Genomic DNA, 17,431 nt, shown 5'->3' on the forward strand with positions numbered 1-17,431 from the left:
GAAAGAATATAAATATTAATATATATAGTATAAATACATACAAAATACAAGATTTTGTACTCTACATATTTGTATTTGTACTGATATTAAGAAAATTCCAATTCTCCCATGGAATTGGTAAAATCGATTCCATTAGACAAATTCAAATATTTAAGGTCAAACTTATCTATCTAATATAAATAAATAAATAAACAAAATTAAGATGACCAAATTCTAGACGAAATACAACTCTTATCGTCTCTCCTCTCCCTCCCTTTCAGTTCTGCTACCAGTGACAGTCATACAGCTGAGAGAACCAAGCAGGACATGTCGAAATTTTCATTTACAGTTGGTTTCTGCTTTATTTACGTCCTTTGCCTGATCGTCTGGTCTGAGGCTCAAGCTACTACAGATCCCATCGAAGGTACTCTCTCTCTCTCTCTCTCTCTCACATGTCCATAACAGTTCCCTTTAGAGGATATCTCCAATCTCATCTCTTTCTTCTTCTCAGAATTCAGATGCCCAATATGGAAACCTTTTCCTAGAATTTGTAGTTAAATACCGTCGGTTTTGTGGGTTCTCTGCAATTCTATATCCTGAATCCTATCCTTGGGTGCACAGATGATTCACACCATTTATGAGAAGTTCCTTCCTATCTTTTCTGTTAGATTGGAATCTAGAGTCTGCCCATGACGTTGTGATTTACTCTTGCTGCAACTTGAGCAGGTGATGTTCAGGTTAGGGTTGAAAAACATCCAAGTTCGGTTAGGGTTGAGGCTTTGAACAATTCAATCCAATCTAGATATTGGGTTTAAGATATTTAGACTGCGTTTGGTTGTCATTTGCACTAGTCTAAAATGTAAATGCATGAGAGTGGTGTAAATTTTGGATTACTTGCTTCAGATTTGGCTTCATCTTTTGTGTGAGAGTAATATCTATCTATCTATATATATATAGTGAGAATCATGATGAGAAGTTCCTGCAAATGCAAATGGATGCCTTCTATATCCTGAATCCTATCCTTGGGTGGACAGATGATTCACACCGTTTATGAGAAGTTCCTTCCTATCTTCTCTGTTAGGTTGGAATCTAGAGTCTGCCCATGACGTCGTGATTTACTCTTGCTGCAACTTGAACAGTGATGTTCAGGTTAGGGTTGAAAAACATCCAAGTTCGGTTAGGGTTGAGGCTTTGAACAATCCAATCCAATCTAGATATTGGGTTTAAGATATTTAGACTGCGTTTGGTTGTCATTTGCACTAGTGTAAAATGTAAATGCATGAGAGTGGTGTAAATTTTGGATTACTTGCTTCAGATTTGGCTTCATCTTTTGTGTGAGAGTAAAATAGGAAGCCAATTAATGATGTGATTCTCACTATATATATATATATATATATATATATATATATATATATATACCAAAGAGAATGGAGGATTTAGAATTATTTGTTTTGGAGTGAGTAGGAACAAAGATGACAGGGTCTCCACCTTATATGAGAAGGTCTTGAGATGCAAAATTTGGACTGTCAATAAATGCAAATGGATATATCAGGTATAGGAGTACAAATCATGGTTACAAACAGTGAACGGCAAACCCAACCCAAATATTGGTTAAGATTGAGAGTTTCACAACTAAGGTTGTATAGGGTTGTCTCTATCAACAGCATCTGATGCCGGACATCTCATATATGACAGTTCCATTTTTATGGTGGGCTTCAATTTCAAAATGATGTGTGTCAGATCAAGTTGATAATGTGTCAAATCCCAACTCCTTGGATCTTTTACCTAGAGCTGTTCTCACATCTCTATCCACGAAACATTAATTCACTCCGGCCATGGTTGACCAGATCTTACTCGACCCGATCTCTGATCGGTTCAACCTCGAGAGCTCGACCAAGATCCTGTTTTGGGCTTTGATTTTGATTGGGCTCCACTAATAAAATAACCTCTAACCGTCCGATGAGGTAAAACCTATCACAAAATCCACCGGGATGCCAGCTTGGATCTTTCCATGATCACGTGACATCATGTTTTCGTGGTGGCCCGTAGGATTGGTGACGCTGGGTTCGGGTCATTGAGATTTGTGGCGTACAATGCTACATGTACGAATTGGTGGATTCCGTAAGGGATACAGCACCCCGTGATGACGCACTCAGCCTAGCATTTCTTACGCAGTAATCGCATTCACTACCTAACCCACCAAACAGCAGCTCTCATGTGGGGCCCAAACATCACATAGTCCGATAGTCGCCACCTTTCGCAATCGGGAGTCGGGACCCACATCCACTATTCTATTCCTCCACTTCAATTCGCAATGTGTGCAACCCGGCGTGCGTTAGTTTTGATCATCATGTGTTTATGTTGTGATACAGTGAGCGCTTTGAACTCGATTTTCCGACAATGGGAAATCTCAGCTGGTAATTCGTGGAATATCAGTGGAGAACCGTGCAGCGGAGCAGCCCTCAATTCCACTGACATCGATAACACTCCCGAGAACCCTGCGATCAGATGCGACTGTAATTACAATAACGGAACCACCTGCCACATTACAAAGCTGTACGTGTTCCTCTCTCCCTCTCTCTCTCTCCCAAGACTCTAAATTCAACCATCACGACCGGGTTTGAATGATTCGGCTGGTTTTTTCACGACACGCCCGGGTCAGGGCCTGTTTGGTTTTCGGCAATAAAGATTTAAAATAAAAGAAATGGTTCATTTCGATTCTAATTATTTGGTTGAACGGAATCAAAATCCCGTTTTCATTCCTGGTGAAACTGACATTCTCCCATATGAGAAAATGGTCATTCCCTCTCCCTCCTCTTGGAATGAATCCAGTCCAGCCAATGGTATGGTGTTTGTGAAAAAAAACGGTACTATATCAGACTTACATCATCTTATATCTTTTTATTCTATATATTGATTATTTGTACGATTCATAATCAAATCGTTTGGCCCATAACGGGACATTGTTCTCTCTCAAGCTTTATTTTGTTTTGTTTGCTTTGACAGAAGAGTATATGCGTTGAATGTGAAGGGGGTGATACCAGACGAGCTGGCCAATTTGACTTATCTCACCAACGTGTATGGTTTCTTTTCAATCTCTACCTTTTAGTAAGCTTTATCTTCTTGTTTAATCATTCTTGGTTTGTGGTCTCCAACGCTCCACGCTCTTTGAAGTTGATGGTTCATCAACCACGTTGAGTTTAATATATATATATATAGATATATAGAGCACTATTTTGTAACATCGATTATCAATTTTTGGATGGGTTTGGGTTGAGCATTTGTTAAAATTTAAATGAATCGGGCCTGAGAGTTTCGACTCAATACTGTATAAATTCTTTTAATCCGGGTATTCGATGTGTTTTCCTAAAGTATTAGTTGGGTATATATGGGATCCTATATCATATCCATATTTAGTGGGTTTGGATTATTGACATGGCATACCTTAAAAATGGATGTGTAGGAGTTTGTTTGTAGAACGTAAAATTAACATTTCTTGCTCATGGGGTGAACTCTAATCATTCTAGTTTAAGTTGAGTTTATGAATTTATATGTTACTAACAATAAGTACATGTTTTGTATGTGGCAATTTTAGATGATAAAAATAATAGGAATAATATTTTTGCAAAATTTTCAATTTTTTTACTTTTATGTATATAAAAATAATTATTATTTATCACACTTATTTTTATATATTATGATGAATATGTAATATTAGAGATGTACCCAATTGTTTTCCACAAAGCTTATGTATTTTTTTTCATTTTTGGTGTTTTATATTTTTTTGAGTTTTATTATTCAAGTATGACATCAAGGGCTAAAACATTTGACCCGAAAGGTTGAACTATTGACCTGTCACCAAACAATAAAACAATTTTGTTTTTTTTGTCAGTTTTAAATTTTGTATTTCATCATTAATAAAAACAATTCTTACTTATCATACTTATTTTTCTTTAATACAATTAAATTAATAAAAAATATCAGATTTGGGCCTAAATTTTCCACCTTTTTTTTTTAAATTTTTGTATTTATTTGTATCTTAAAAAATTATTATTTAACTATGACATCATAGGTCAACCCATTTGACCTAGATGGTTGAATTGTTAATCCACCACTTAGACAAAAGAATGGTTTCATATTGGGTTGACTTTAAAATACATTGGTTTTCTATTATTAATAGTATTTGGATATAGATATAATTAGTATAATTGATTGATGAGAAAAATATGAATTCATACCTTAGACATAGGAGTTAATGGGGAATTGAATGAGGTGAAAAATAATAATTCAATTTTTATGCCCTCACAATTGAGAAAGACCAAATTCATTAGTAGGTACATTTTAATCAAGAAAAGTTCCACAAGCTGATTGTTATTTTTAATGGTAGTATCTATATATATATATATAGATAGATAGATAGATAGATAGGATTGAATCTGGTTTGAGTTATACTAAACTGGAAAGATATGGATTTATCTATATGTATCCTAGTTGGATTTGGATCCAATAACGCATAAAAATTTTTTAGACCCGGACTTAAATTAGTTAATTAGATCTACTAAATATCCAGCCCATCCCATGCCCAAGACAGTGTACACTCCATCAAAAACACTTATCATATATTGATGATCCAACATATATACCCCAACCCTTGGTGTGGGTTTCCCTTCTTTGTTGCTTTCTCATTGTTTGGCTTAGTTTGTTTGCAGTGCAAATTTCTTTTGCTTTGGCTCAGTTTGGAAGGAGTTTTGCACTGTATGTATTTATACTCTTTCCAAACTGAGCCTTTGGTATAATGCAGGGAGTGCAAATAGACTGAGTATACATTCTGGTTTATGTTTCTTTCAAATTTAACTTATTTGTTTATTATTAGTAAAATATGGAGTTAAATGATATGAACTCCATGTTATATGAAAGAGAATGGAGGTGGGTGAAAGTTATTTGTTTAGGAGTGAAGTAAGAAGCAAGAGGATGTCCCACTTTATATGAGAGAAAATTGAGGAGGGGTCGAGGAATATTGTACAAAAGTTTTGCATCCGTTTTTCCGATGAAAAATCCAAACTGTCAATTAATATAAATGAAATGAAAACTACAAGTTTTATATCAGATAAGAATGCAAATCATTATTACAAATGGATGTAAAACTGAACCGGGTGCAACATTGTATCCTTTTAGGTTTACAACGCAAAAACAAAAGAAAAAAAATAGTAAAATATTAATCAATCTATCAAACATTAATATATGAATAGTATTCATGGAATTGATTAATTTATTCTATGGTAATGGATTCATGGACAATACTTTGAGGCCTAATGGATTCGTGGACAATACTTTTAGGTTTAAGCAGTACTGATGCTGCTAATTGATTCATTTGTTGTTACCATTATTGTTAAGTGCTATTGTAATACTGTTCTTGCAGGAAGCTGGATCAAAATTACTTGACAGGTCCAATGCCCGCATTTCTTGGCAATTTATCTTCAATGCAATACTTGTAAGTCAACCTTTTTATTGAAAATTTGATACAAGGAAAGTTTTAGGATTATATTACTACATTCATTTAACAATTATTTGAAGCATGTATGGTTTTAAAAAACAGCCTGGAATTTTTCTGGTCACCGGTTTTTGAGAGGACGGTACGATCGTCTAGTTTGAATAAATAGTTTATTTTGACAAAAATAATTAAAAATGGCCAAAACTGCTGAATGGATTGATGGTTCGACCGCCCAGGTCAACAAGTCATTAACCTTTTCAACAGTTTTTTGCCAGAGACCAGGTTTGGGGTAAAATGGAACCGGTTGCTTGAACGGTTATCAAGCTGAACAGTCCCCATCCGGGTCAACAACAGTTCAAAAACCATGGAAGCATGCATAAAGGTAATGGAATTTTAATGTGACCATCTCAATCACATATTAATCTGATATTTGGAGAAACAAAAGCCAAAACAAGCAATTTTCTGGTTTTTGCTTTTGAAAAAGAAAAATGTCTTCTAGAAATCCCAAACAAGGCTTTATTGCTTTGTTTGTGTGTAACACTACTTGTTTATTTTTCTTGCTAGGTCATTTGGTATCAATGCATTGTCCGGAAGCATCCCAGCCGAGCTTGGAAAACTTACAGACTTGCGTTTACTGTAAGATCAACCTTTCTTTTAAAAATGAACAATAATGGAAATTAAGGTTTGGTGTTTAAATGCCAAGAAGTAAGAACAGACTCAGTAAGCTTAGGCTATACCTTGGCAACATTTGTCTTAACGCAACCCAAGCACTCAAAGGGACCTTCCTCCCTCCCTCCCTTTGAATCCATCATTTAGGGATGATAATTTTTTCCATAAAATCAGGGCCTCAATCAATTATGCCCGAATAGAGTAAGTTTTTTCCAATCTTAAATGAGGACAGGCAGAGATGAGAAAATTTTCTTTTTGCCTTGAATCAGGGATGAGGTCTGTATATAATTCCTAACCCACCCCCAAATTTAATGATAAATTACTAAAATAGCCCCTGGTTTAACATTAATTTTTAATATACCATTGAGTATGGAAGGTGATCTAGGGTTTCTATAATTCTATTGTCCCCAAATTCCCAAAAGTCTAGGATTCCATAATTCTATTTCTAAAATACTCCCTAGATTTAATGTAATTTTTAGGGATTTCCTCGAGGGGGAGAAATGGCAGGGACTCCCCATATGGGGGGTTGAATTCCTGCCCCACCACCCCAGGGAAGGAGTGTTGCCGGAGATTTTGGCTACATGGTGGGAACATGGAGGGGTGCCCGCTGCATTGCTATTCCTGCCATCATTGGAATAAAAAGAAATTAGGATCTGCTCCTCACACCAACCTGACATCACAACTACACCCCAAAATGTATTGGGAACATCTCCCCATAAATAATAAATACAAGTATAGGAGAAATTCCTAATTTGCATCCAGAACATGCTGTGAGATTGGTTTGAGAAGCATTTTGTGAGGAACAGATTCGGACTCAAATAAAAGATGTGTTATTGTACGGCTAATCACTGACCCGCTCAAACTGGGCTTTGGGTCTATGTAACTAAATATATTATATCTAATACATATTATATGATATTTAATCAGCCCTACATTGGTCCACCAATTCATCTATTTTAAGCATTAGTTAGGTTGGAAATGCCTTGATAGATAGGGCCCTGAGGTTATGGATGTGGAAGATCTTATATACTTCAACTATAAACTTTTCTTCAGAGTGCTGATTGTACTAATTTATTAATTTTAGCCACCCAAGTTCTTTGTATTGATTTTATTTTATTTTTGTTCCATGATTTGATACTAAATATCATTGTTTTGTTAATTTTGTTTTCTACAGGGCTTTTGGTTCAAATAACTTTTCTGGGCCACTCCCTCCGGAAATCGGGAATTTAGTCAAACTTGAACAAATGTAAGTAGGTTTGTAAAGGTTTTTCTACCATTTTCTTCCTTTCTCTACCTTTTCCTTCAAATCAAAAACAGCATAAGGAAAGAAATATAAGGATTGATGTTTAATTTGATGATATTATTTTTTTTTTAACTTGTCAGTTACATAGATAGCTCTGGAGTGAGTGGTGAAATTCCTGCAACATTTGCTAAACTAGTAAACATGCAGATTTTGTAAGGCATTGTGATTATGATCATACTTAATTTTTAAGGTTTTGATCTTTAATGTTTAGAAATAATTTATTTATCTCACATTTCCATAAAAAATTGGATGTTAGGTGGGCATCAGATAACAACTTCACCGGCAAATTACCTGAATTTATCGGGGATTGGACAAAGCTCAAAACTTTGTAAGATACCATTTTGTTTGTTTTGCTGTCACATAATCATTTTCTGGGCCTAGGGAAGTTGTTTACTTAGGTAAATGCATTTATTCGTGTTCTTTTCTTGGGAAAGAGCCTTATTTTTTTATTTTTTTTTGTAGTAGTAGAGGCATTTCAGTCTCACAATAGTTTGGTCAGTATTCCTCCTATGTCGATAAATTTACCTAGAAAAGTGATAAAAAATTTACACTTTCCATGAACATTGCGAAAGAACATGAAAAAATTGATCAATTGGCACATTGACTAACCCCCTCCCCCAAACTTGTAGCATGATTATTATGTTATAGTTTTCACTAAATTTACATTCAATAAGGTTTTTCTTAATAAAATTAAATTTGGTAATGTAGGAGATTCCAAGGGAATTCTTTTGAAGGTCCAATACCATCAAGTTATTCAAATTTGACTTCATTAACAGATTTGTAAGTTCTCTTTTGTTATTTAAATTTAATTTAGACTCATTATTATACTGATTATCTATTGTATGATATTATGTAGGCGAATAAGTGAATTATCTAATGCCAATTCGACATTGGATTTCATTAAGGACATGAAGGCCTTAACTGTACTGTAAGAGACTTTTCTAATCCATTCAATGATACATGTAATTTTTTTGGGTGCAACTATTATGTGGAAAAGATATGATATCTAAAAAACAACTGACCAATAAAGTTGAATCATAAACGTGGTAGGAAATAAGGTGCTATTTATCAAAAATCATGGATGGATTTTGATTGGTGAAAACTCCTTTCATACCATATATTTTCCGCATCATAGATTTATCCTTTTTATATTCAATTTCACTTAGATAATTTTCTGTTTTATATAGGATTTTGAGAAATAATATGATTTCGGGTACTATTCCATCTAGTATTGGAGAGCTTCAAAGTTTGCAAAAATTGTAAGTTGCTACTTTCTTTAGTAGTTTGTATAGATAATTGTTTTACAATAGTGATTCATTATACTCATTTAGCATAAAAGATAGGGGAAAATCGAAATGGTTGAAAATTTTTTAATTTTATTTTTTTGAATAAAGTAAAGTAAAATGAAGAATAATTTGCACTAACTATTTTTTTTAATCACATATATTTCTTGCAGAGATTTAAGCTTCAATAATTTAAGAGGAGAGATTCCAAGCTCTTTATTCAATTTGAGTTCTCTATCTTACTTGTAAGTAGCATGGAAACTCTTTTTTTTTTTCATCCTTCCATATAAAGAAAACAATATATGTATCTGTAATTCATGGTATTTGTTATTTATGGTTAGGTTTCTTGGAAACAACAACCTTTCTGGTTCCCTTCCTCCTCAAAGCAGTGGAAATCTTGTCAGCATGTAGGTTTTAATGATGTATTTCTGTTATATTAAATTTTGATTTATATTTTCTAAACAAATGATTCATTTTGATTTTGACTACCTTAGGTTTTTCTGTTTGTTATTATTATTATTATTTTTGCAAATCTCAATAGATATCATTGAATGGTGAGTCAAAGTTTTATACATGTGCGATGCTTATTTCATACACAACCATTTTTAGCTACTTTTTTGTTTTTATTTTTATGACTTAAGTAATTACTAACAAATGTTAATATGCTCTATATGCAGTGATTTGTCCTATAATCAATTATCAGGAAGCTTTCCTTCATGGGTGAACAAAGATTTACAATTGTATGTATGAAGAAGTTAGACTCATGTCGTTTGCATATGACTACTATGAAATGCAAATGTTATAGTAAGGAAACATGTTTCACAATACTAAGTACTATGAAAGCACATAAATTATAATGTTGCACTCAAGAACTATAAATGGTTCATCCATTATTTACAAGATTTACAACATAAATATATAGTGGTCTAGGAATTAGGGGTGATTTTGTAGCCCGGCCTAGCCCAATCCCATCCCACAAAATTTTGGGCTTGGGCCTAAGTTTTATATTTAGGCCTGGCCCGACCAGCAATATATTTATATCATCAACATTAGCATTCAAGTCTTATCCTAATTATATAGGTTCAGTTATTCTAATCTTGTTTAATGTTATATCCATTGTTAAATTATGAGCAATTAAATAATTTGCTACTATTTCAATCACGTCCTTTTTTTATCTACCTCTAGCCATTTTAGCCCCTTCGGCTTGTTTTATTCCATTAATTCTGTTTAATGCTATATCTATTGTTAAATTATAAGCACTTAAATCATTTGCTACTACTTTAATCCATGCTCCTTTTGATCTACCCCTAGCTTTTCTAGTCCCTTCAACTTGTAATTGATCATTTTTATTATGGGTGCTATACAAGGACTTCTATGCACGTGACCAAACCGTTCAAGTCTACATTTGTAATAGTGTTATTTTTACACGAATTATGTTTATATATAATTGCTCTAATAAAAGAGGCCCTCTTTCTATTTTTTATTATATAGTGAGAAATTGTATAGTTCAATATGATGTTGTGTATGTTTTCCCTTACACTAATATATAAAATAAAAGTATATACATCCATACTTTTAAATGCAAGCTACTTGTGTGGTGAAATTTGCAGGAATTTGGTTGCCAACAATTTTGTATTTGATGATTCAAATTCTAGGTAAGTTATTATATTTTTCAACCATACAAAAGCATTCTTAAACAATGAAAATAGATTACATTGTCTTTCCTATCTATTTTTCTTTTCTTTTTTCTAGTATAAATTGAAATCTTTCTTCATTCTCAAAAATTATCGTTGTGTATATACAGTTCTCTTTCTCCAGGCATAGATTGCCTTCAACGGAATTTTCCATGCAATAGAGGTTCTCCACGTTGTAAGTATTTTCATATTTATTGTTGTGTATGTACAATCTTCTTTCTTATTTAGCTTGTAATTTTTTCATATTTCCCTCCAATATATAATTGTGGCAATATCTATTATGATGCTCAGAATTTCTTCTTTAGGTTGTAGTTGTTTCATATTTTTATTCCATAATTGTGAAAATGTCCTTTAAGCAACTGCACTTTTGTAAAGCTTTAATTTTATTCATGGAATGCCATTTAGCCTTGAGAGTGTCACATTAAATTCATGAGCAACAGATGACTAATAGCATTCCTCATTGGATGGTTGTCAAGAACCTAAGATACAGGCAATAGAACCAATCATTTTATATGCAAAACAAAGTTTTGATCTTTATAGTTTAGCATCTTTTTCCATATAACCTATATCTGTTCTACTATTAAAATTGTGAATGAGTGTAGAACTTCTGTTTGACTAAAATAACTCAATTTTTAATTTGGTCACAATTTAATTGCAAGAACTAAAATGTAATTTGAATAATCACTTTGTTCTTATTCAAATCCATTTCATTAAATCTTATATTTAAAGTATTAATTCCCATTATCATTCATTGAATCCTACGCGTGACTAGAATATCCTTATTTTTGAATTTAGTATTTCTTTAATTGTGAAGGCACAAAATGTAATTTGAACTATTCCATTTCTCTTCATTCAATTCCCTCTCATTAAGTCTTATTTTTAGGGTATTAACTCTCATTCTCTCATTGAATTCCATGTTTAAGTTTATTTTACCAATAAATTCTATTAATTAAACTTATATCCAGTACTTTTAATAACATAAAATACATGCTTTTTAAAATTGACCCAAAAATGGAACTATTGTTACATCCTTGTGACAAGTAAGCAATATAATTCAACCATTTAGGTCAAATGGGTCAATCCATGATGACATAAAGAAATAAAAATATTTTAAAATAGAAATAAATACAAAAAAATAATATATATATATTAAAGAAAAATAAGTGTAATAAATGAAAATAATTCTTAATATGTTAAAATAAACTATATATTTAAAACCAATCCATGGTGGTAGGTCAACAATTCAACCTTTTGAGTCAAATGTGCGAACCCTTGATATCAAAATTAAATAAAAATTAAAAAGGATAAAAACAAAAAAGCATAATGTAATATTATAGAAATTTGTAAAAAGCATTTAGGCACTTATCTAATATTTTCTATTAATCATATCAAATAAGAATAAGTGTGATAAATAATAGTTGTTTTTATTGATGTTGAAAATAAAATATTAAACAAAAATAAGAATAATTTTTATAGACAAAAAAATATAAAATAATTGTAGAAAATTTTGGAAACATATTATTTATTATCATCTTCATCATCATCATCATCAAAAATTGTCACAAGCAAAGCACATGCCCACTTACTAGTCAAGTAAAATCCCCTCCAAGCAATTCATTTGGTTCTTCCTTGAACATCTGATTTCATGAACATTCAGCATCAGTGATGCATATGCAAACTTTTCAATCAAGTGGAAGATAGGTCTATCCTATATTTAGTTGATTCATATTTATGCTTATGCCCTATATTGGAACTAACTTCGATATTGACAACTTGTTTTGACAGATGCAAACTTTTCAATCAAGTGTGGTGGTCTAGCCATGGCATCTACTGCTGGTCGACTTTTTGAAAGAGAAAATGAAACTCTGGGACCAGCATCATATTATGTAACAGATACCCAAAAATGGGGAGTTAGCAATGTTGGACTGTTCAATGATAGAAATACCCCAAGTTATTTCCAAATGACCTTATCACAAATTTCAGGTGCAGGTATTTTAACCTCTGAGTTCTTCCAAACATCAAGGCTATCTCCAGGATCACTAAGATACTATGGCCTAGGTTTGGAAAATGGAGTCTACACAGTAAGCCTTTGGTTTGCTGAGACAGGAATCGATGATGCAAGCACAGAAACTTGGAAAAGTCTTGGCAGGCGTGTTTTTGACATTTATATACAGGTATACATAATAGTGGGTTTATGTCCTAAATTCCAGGAACCCTCATTGTTATTTCAACTCATTTCTAATTTACTGGAGTATACATAAAGCTTATTGAGGTTTTTCGGCCACAACCCAAATCATTTACTAAAAGAAATGGTCAGAATAGAATCTATAATTTTTATTTTGGGATCTTGAGCTCATTTTAATCATTGAATTTCTCAAATTTATCTTACAGAATACCAGAAGTAAACCAAAAAGCCTGTTTGTCGATGTGCATGTGCTTTTAGTTTGTATATATACTTGATTCTATGAGAGATTTTCTTGGTTGTTGAAACTATGTTCTTAATTTTTTAGGGGAATCGAGAATTAAAAGACTTTGATATAAGGAAGGAGACAGGTGGAGCCTCGAATTTTGCTGTTCAGAAAAACTTTAAGGCAAATGTGTCTGAGAATTTTCTTGAAATTCATCTTTTCTGGGCTGGAAAAGGTACTTGCTGCATACCTGAACAAGGTTACTATGGACCATCTATCTCTGCCCTGGCTGTAACTTCAGGTAATATTTGGAATTGATTATGGATTTCTTGGATGTAAAGAATCAAGTCTTCTTTTATTTTTTTTTTAAATTACTGATTATGGATTTCTTGGACAGACTTCACACCAACTGTAAGTGGCCTTCCACCAACAACCACAACAAGTAAGGGAAAGACAGGATTGATTGTTGGACTAGTAGTTGGTGTTTCAGTTGCAAGCTTTCTGGCAGTTTTTATAGTTTTTTACTTAAAAAGGAAAAGATCAAGTGCCAATGAGGAAGAAGAAGGTAAAATATTCTAATTTTAACATTGGTTAACTGGTAAATTGGTAATGGTGGTTTCTTTTTTTCTTTTTCTTTTTTAATTTTTTGACTCACTCCTCAGGTGATACCCAAGTAATAATAAGATCAAAAAATCTCTCTCTGGCTGTTATACTGTCTATCTAACTCAATTAGATTTTAGTATAAATGCTGAAAGACAAACTAATCTAAATTTTCTCAATTTTGATGCTCGACAAGCTACAACCTAGAGCAGGCCATTGATCCTATATATAGGAGAGCCCCTGATTAAAGTTATAATCCACATTTTTGTGTTTATTCGCAGAGTTTATGGGAATAGGTCCCAGATCAAACACATTCAGTTATGCTGAACTGAAAAATGCTACAGAAGACTTCCATTCGAAAAATAAGCTAGGAGAGGGGGGCTTCGGGCCAGTTTACAAGGTAAGTTGCATTTCATCTACCAATCTTATAATGAACTACAGAATAACATAACATCATAATTAAAAGACTTAATTTCTCCTTTAAAGCTCAAATCGCAGGGTTAGTTTGTGCATAAATACAAACACATTCAAATTGAATACATATATACTGACAAAGAGCTCAAATTGAATTGTATGGTTTCTACAGGGTACCCTTCTTGATGGGAGGGTAGTGGCTGTGAAGCAACTCTCAGTAGCATCCCATCAAGGAAGAAGTCAATTTGTAACAGAGATTGCTACCATATCTGCAGTCCAACAACGTAACCTTGTCAGATTATATGGATGCTGCATTGAAGGAGAGAAGCGTCTCTTGGTCTACGAGTATCTTGAAAACAAAAGCCTTGATCAAGCCCTTTTTGGTATGAACCTTTTCAAGATTTATTCTTTCACCTTGAAACTCCATAAATTTGTTCATATATATGGAACACATTAGATGCTATAAAGATCATGTATATCCAAATGGTGCCTCTGGTTTTCAGGGAAGACTTCTTTGAATCTTGATTGGCGAACTCGCTATGAGATATGCTTGGGAATTGCAAGAGGGCTAGCTTATCTTCATGAAGAGTCAAGACCTAGGATTGTACACAGAGATGTCAAGGCTAGTAATATTCTACTTGATGCTGAGTTAAATCCCAAAATTTCAGATTTTGGTTTGGCCAAGCTGTATGATGACAAGAAGACCCACATTAGCACCAGAGTTGCAGGAACAATGTAATCATCATATGAAAACATTTACTTGCATCATTTTCTAGCTTGAATTACCTTCCATTTATACTTATGATACTAAATCTATATAACTAAGTAACCTCAGTTTCGGTTAATGTCTGTGAAGTGGCTATCTCGCACCAGAGTATGCTATGCGTGGACATCTAACCGAGAAGGCTGATGTGTTTGGGTTTGGAATTGTCGCTCTAGAGATCATTAGTGGGCGGCCAAATTCTGACTCCAGCTTGGCTCCAGAGAAGATTTATCTTCTTGAATGGGTAAGAATGAATGGAATATGAAATTTATAGTTTTCAAGTTTGCATCACTTAAACATACATAATCCATTACCAATGTTTGCAATTTTTGTTTGATCATTTAGGTATGGAATCTACATGAAAATAGCCACGAGCTTGAATTTGTTGATCCAAAATTAAGTGAATTTGATGAAGGAGAAGTTCTTCGACTTATAGGAATAGCCCTGTTATGCACTCAGACTTCACCAGCACTGCGCCCCTCCATGTCACGCGTTGTGGCCATGCTTTCAGGAGATATTGAAGTGAGCACCATCACATCCAAACCCAGTTATTTAACAGATTGGCAATTTAATGATATCACCAGTAGCTTTTTGAGTGAGAATTCTTTGGGGAAGTCAATTGACAGCCAATTCAAGACATCATCAGATACTACCATGGTGAACGCAGACACTTCCCCAAACAATGTTTCTCAACCAATACTCCATAATATCATTGGAGATGGAAGGTGATAATTGGCTTCCATGTTATCGAAACATGTATCATGAATATCTTGTTTTGCTTAAAGTTTCCTACTCCTTAGAATTTTAAATTTTAAGTGTTGTATCTGACCATCAGCCTAATTAGAGAATAATACCTGTAGTATGGGGGTGTCAAACATTACTTGCTGCTTGTTTCTCTGAGTTCCAAAAGCAAAAGGTCTCACACATTGTATGAATTAAAAAATTAAATAGAAACGCAGAAATATCTTCTTCATTGTGTACTCTATTTCTTCTTTCCTAAAATAAAAACAAAAACTTGTTATTAAGTTACAAAATAAAAAAACTGTGTAGCCTATTTCCTTTTAGTGTCAAATTGAATTCCATCACTGGGCTGCATCAGTTTACTTCTGAATTTAAAATGTAGTTTAGAATTTTGATGTAGTGCAATCTGACTGAACCTAGCTGGAGGTGACTTGGCCCCCAACTGACGACGGGCTTGATGGATCTGCACAAGGAGAATCAGAGAACTCGGGGTGGCTCACCCGATGAGGTCGCTCCGATGCTTAAGTTAATACTTGGTTGCAAGCTGATGAGAACTTTAAGAGAGTAAGAATGTTGAAGAGCAGAGATTACGCATATCTTGGCCCCTAGGGGGTTGAGGTCTTTATATACTGGAGTTGGCATGGGTTTGGTGGAGTAGTTCCTAGATTCTCGCTGTGACAGGATCCGTTGCAGTGTTAGTTGGGGGTAATGTCTCCAACTGGTGAAATTCCCCATTCCCATCTGAACCGGGGGGTGGGTGAGATAAAACTAGCCGTTACAGAGCATGATCCCGTAAGATGCGGGATACAACGGTGAGGTCCTTGGAGTAATCACATGGTGGTCATCACCCGAGCTTGTGCTCTTCAGACCCGACCTAATGTGAATGCCAAAGTGTTTCAGTACCGAGGTGCCCTTGCACCGAGGTAATCTGGTCCTGAGGTGGACTCGTCCTGACGTGGGCTTTCTCCGAGGTGGTTCAGTTATCCGAGATTGATCCCTTGCAGATCTGGCGCGATGAGTGAGCTGTAAGCCCGCTCAGTTGGGTCGTGTCCACGTGTCCCCCTATTACTAGGTCAGACCAAATCACCATACATCAATTGCCCCCCACTCCCCGAGCTAGGGGTCCTGACCCAATGCGGGGAGTTCATGACGAGCCAAGTATATTTGGTTCGAAGTCCAGGTAGCTGGCCAGATGAATCACGGGTCGGATTTGTTTGGCCACCCGGCTCCACCAGGAAAACCCAGGTAGCTGGCCAGATGAATCACATGATCTGTAAATTCCACGGATGTCAAAAAACGCACTAAACTGATTTTATCGTCGGGAATCACGCAGCCAGTTTCCTTTGGGGTCGTTGGATTGCTTTGATCTCGACCGTCAGTTCTTGGACATAGCGGCTATAAATAGGGGGACCCATGACTCATTCTTCCCGCCGTAATTTCTGTGATTGAGATCTCCCGATGTCGCATCGGAGTCTTCCGACTCGGTCTTCTTTATGTTTTCCAAAGTCATTCTTCTCTTCGGTGAGTCTGTGTCTTCCTGTTCTTTTCTACTTTTTCAATCATGTCTAGTTCTAGTGTAGATAGACTCTTAGGTAGTTCTAGCGAGGTGGAGGGTGTTATTATCCATGTTGGGGAGGTCAGCTCATGGCAGGGTGCCTCCTCTCTCTAGTCTTTAGAGGGAACCTCTAATCCCGAAGTCAAGCCATCTCGGCTCGGGAAGAGGGTCTGCCCTCCAGGTCAGGGCCCCCTTCTTCTTTCCAAGGTTGGGATCTAGATGACTTCGGTCCTTCCACTTTGACCTTAGATAGGTTAGTGTACTTAGTGTCCTGCTATCATCTCCCTGATAACTTAGTCTTTAGTCTTCCTTTAGGTCAATACCCTTGGGCTCATGATCACCATGAGCTCATATTTCCGAGGAGCAGCTCACGGCAGGGCTGCACTTCCCGTTTCACCCCTTCCTGATAGAGGTAGTCAAGTTTTTTAACATTACCATTGACCAACTACACCCAAACTCTATTCGGAATATAGTTGGCACCATTTCCTTGTTCCATGCATACAACTGACCCCTATCCCTAGATACCTTCAG

General features: G+C 34.9%; 1 protein-coding gene across 1 annotated transcript; it reads left to right on the forward strand.

Annotated features, from left to right (window-relative positions):
• Positions 1–202: 202 nt before the first annotated feature.
• On the forward strand, positions 203–15,575 carry LOC109114065 (putative LRR receptor-like serine/threonine-protein kinase At1g56140). The gene is made up of 24 exons (XM_088891766.1): positions 203–403; positions 2,352–2,535; positions 2,986–3,057; positions 5,399–5,470; positions 6,035–6,106; positions 7,314–7,385; positions 7,523–7,594; positions 7,699–7,770; positions 8,151–8,222; positions 8,299–8,370; positions 8,630–8,701; positions 8,899–8,970; positions 9,067–9,132; positions 9,403–9,465; positions 10,336–10,380; positions 10,530–10,594; positions 12,205–12,593; positions 12,930–13,128; positions 13,225–13,392; positions 13,709–13,827; positions 14,014–14,224; positions 14,345–14,576; positions 14,698–14,848; positions 14,950–15,575. Exons 1-24 carry the CDS (start codon positions 307–309, stop codon positions 15,331–15,333), a joined length of 3,093 nt encoding a protein of 1,030 aa, XP_088747892.1. The 5' UTR covers positions 203–306; the 3' UTR covers positions 15,334–15,575.
• The last annotated feature ends 1,856 nt before the right edge of the window (positions 15,576–17,431 follow it).

This window comes from Nelumbo nucifera, chromosome 7, assembly GCF_055504915.1.
Source record: "Nelumbo nucifera cultivar China Antique chromosome 7, China Antique-T2T, whole genome shotgun sequence".
NCBI classification, from domain to species: Eukaryota; Viridiplantae; Streptophyta; class Magnoliopsida; order Proteales; family Nelumbonaceae; genus Nelumbo; species Nelumbo nucifera.

Excerpts from the sequence above, each read along its gene's own strand:
- LOC109114065 (XM_088891766.1), top strand. The coding sequence starts at position 307 with ATGTCGAAATTTTCATTTACAGTTGGTTTCTGCTTTATTTACGTCCTT. Across the intron at positions 7,771-8,150 it reads TGGACAAAGCTCAAAACTTT|GAGATTCCAAGGGAATTCTT; the intron begins GTAAGATACCAT and ends TTGGTAATGTAG. Across the intron at positions 8,971-9,066 it reads TTGAGTTCTCTATCTTACTT|GTTTCTTGGAAACAACAACC; the intron begins GTAAGTAGCATG and ends ATTTATGGTTAG.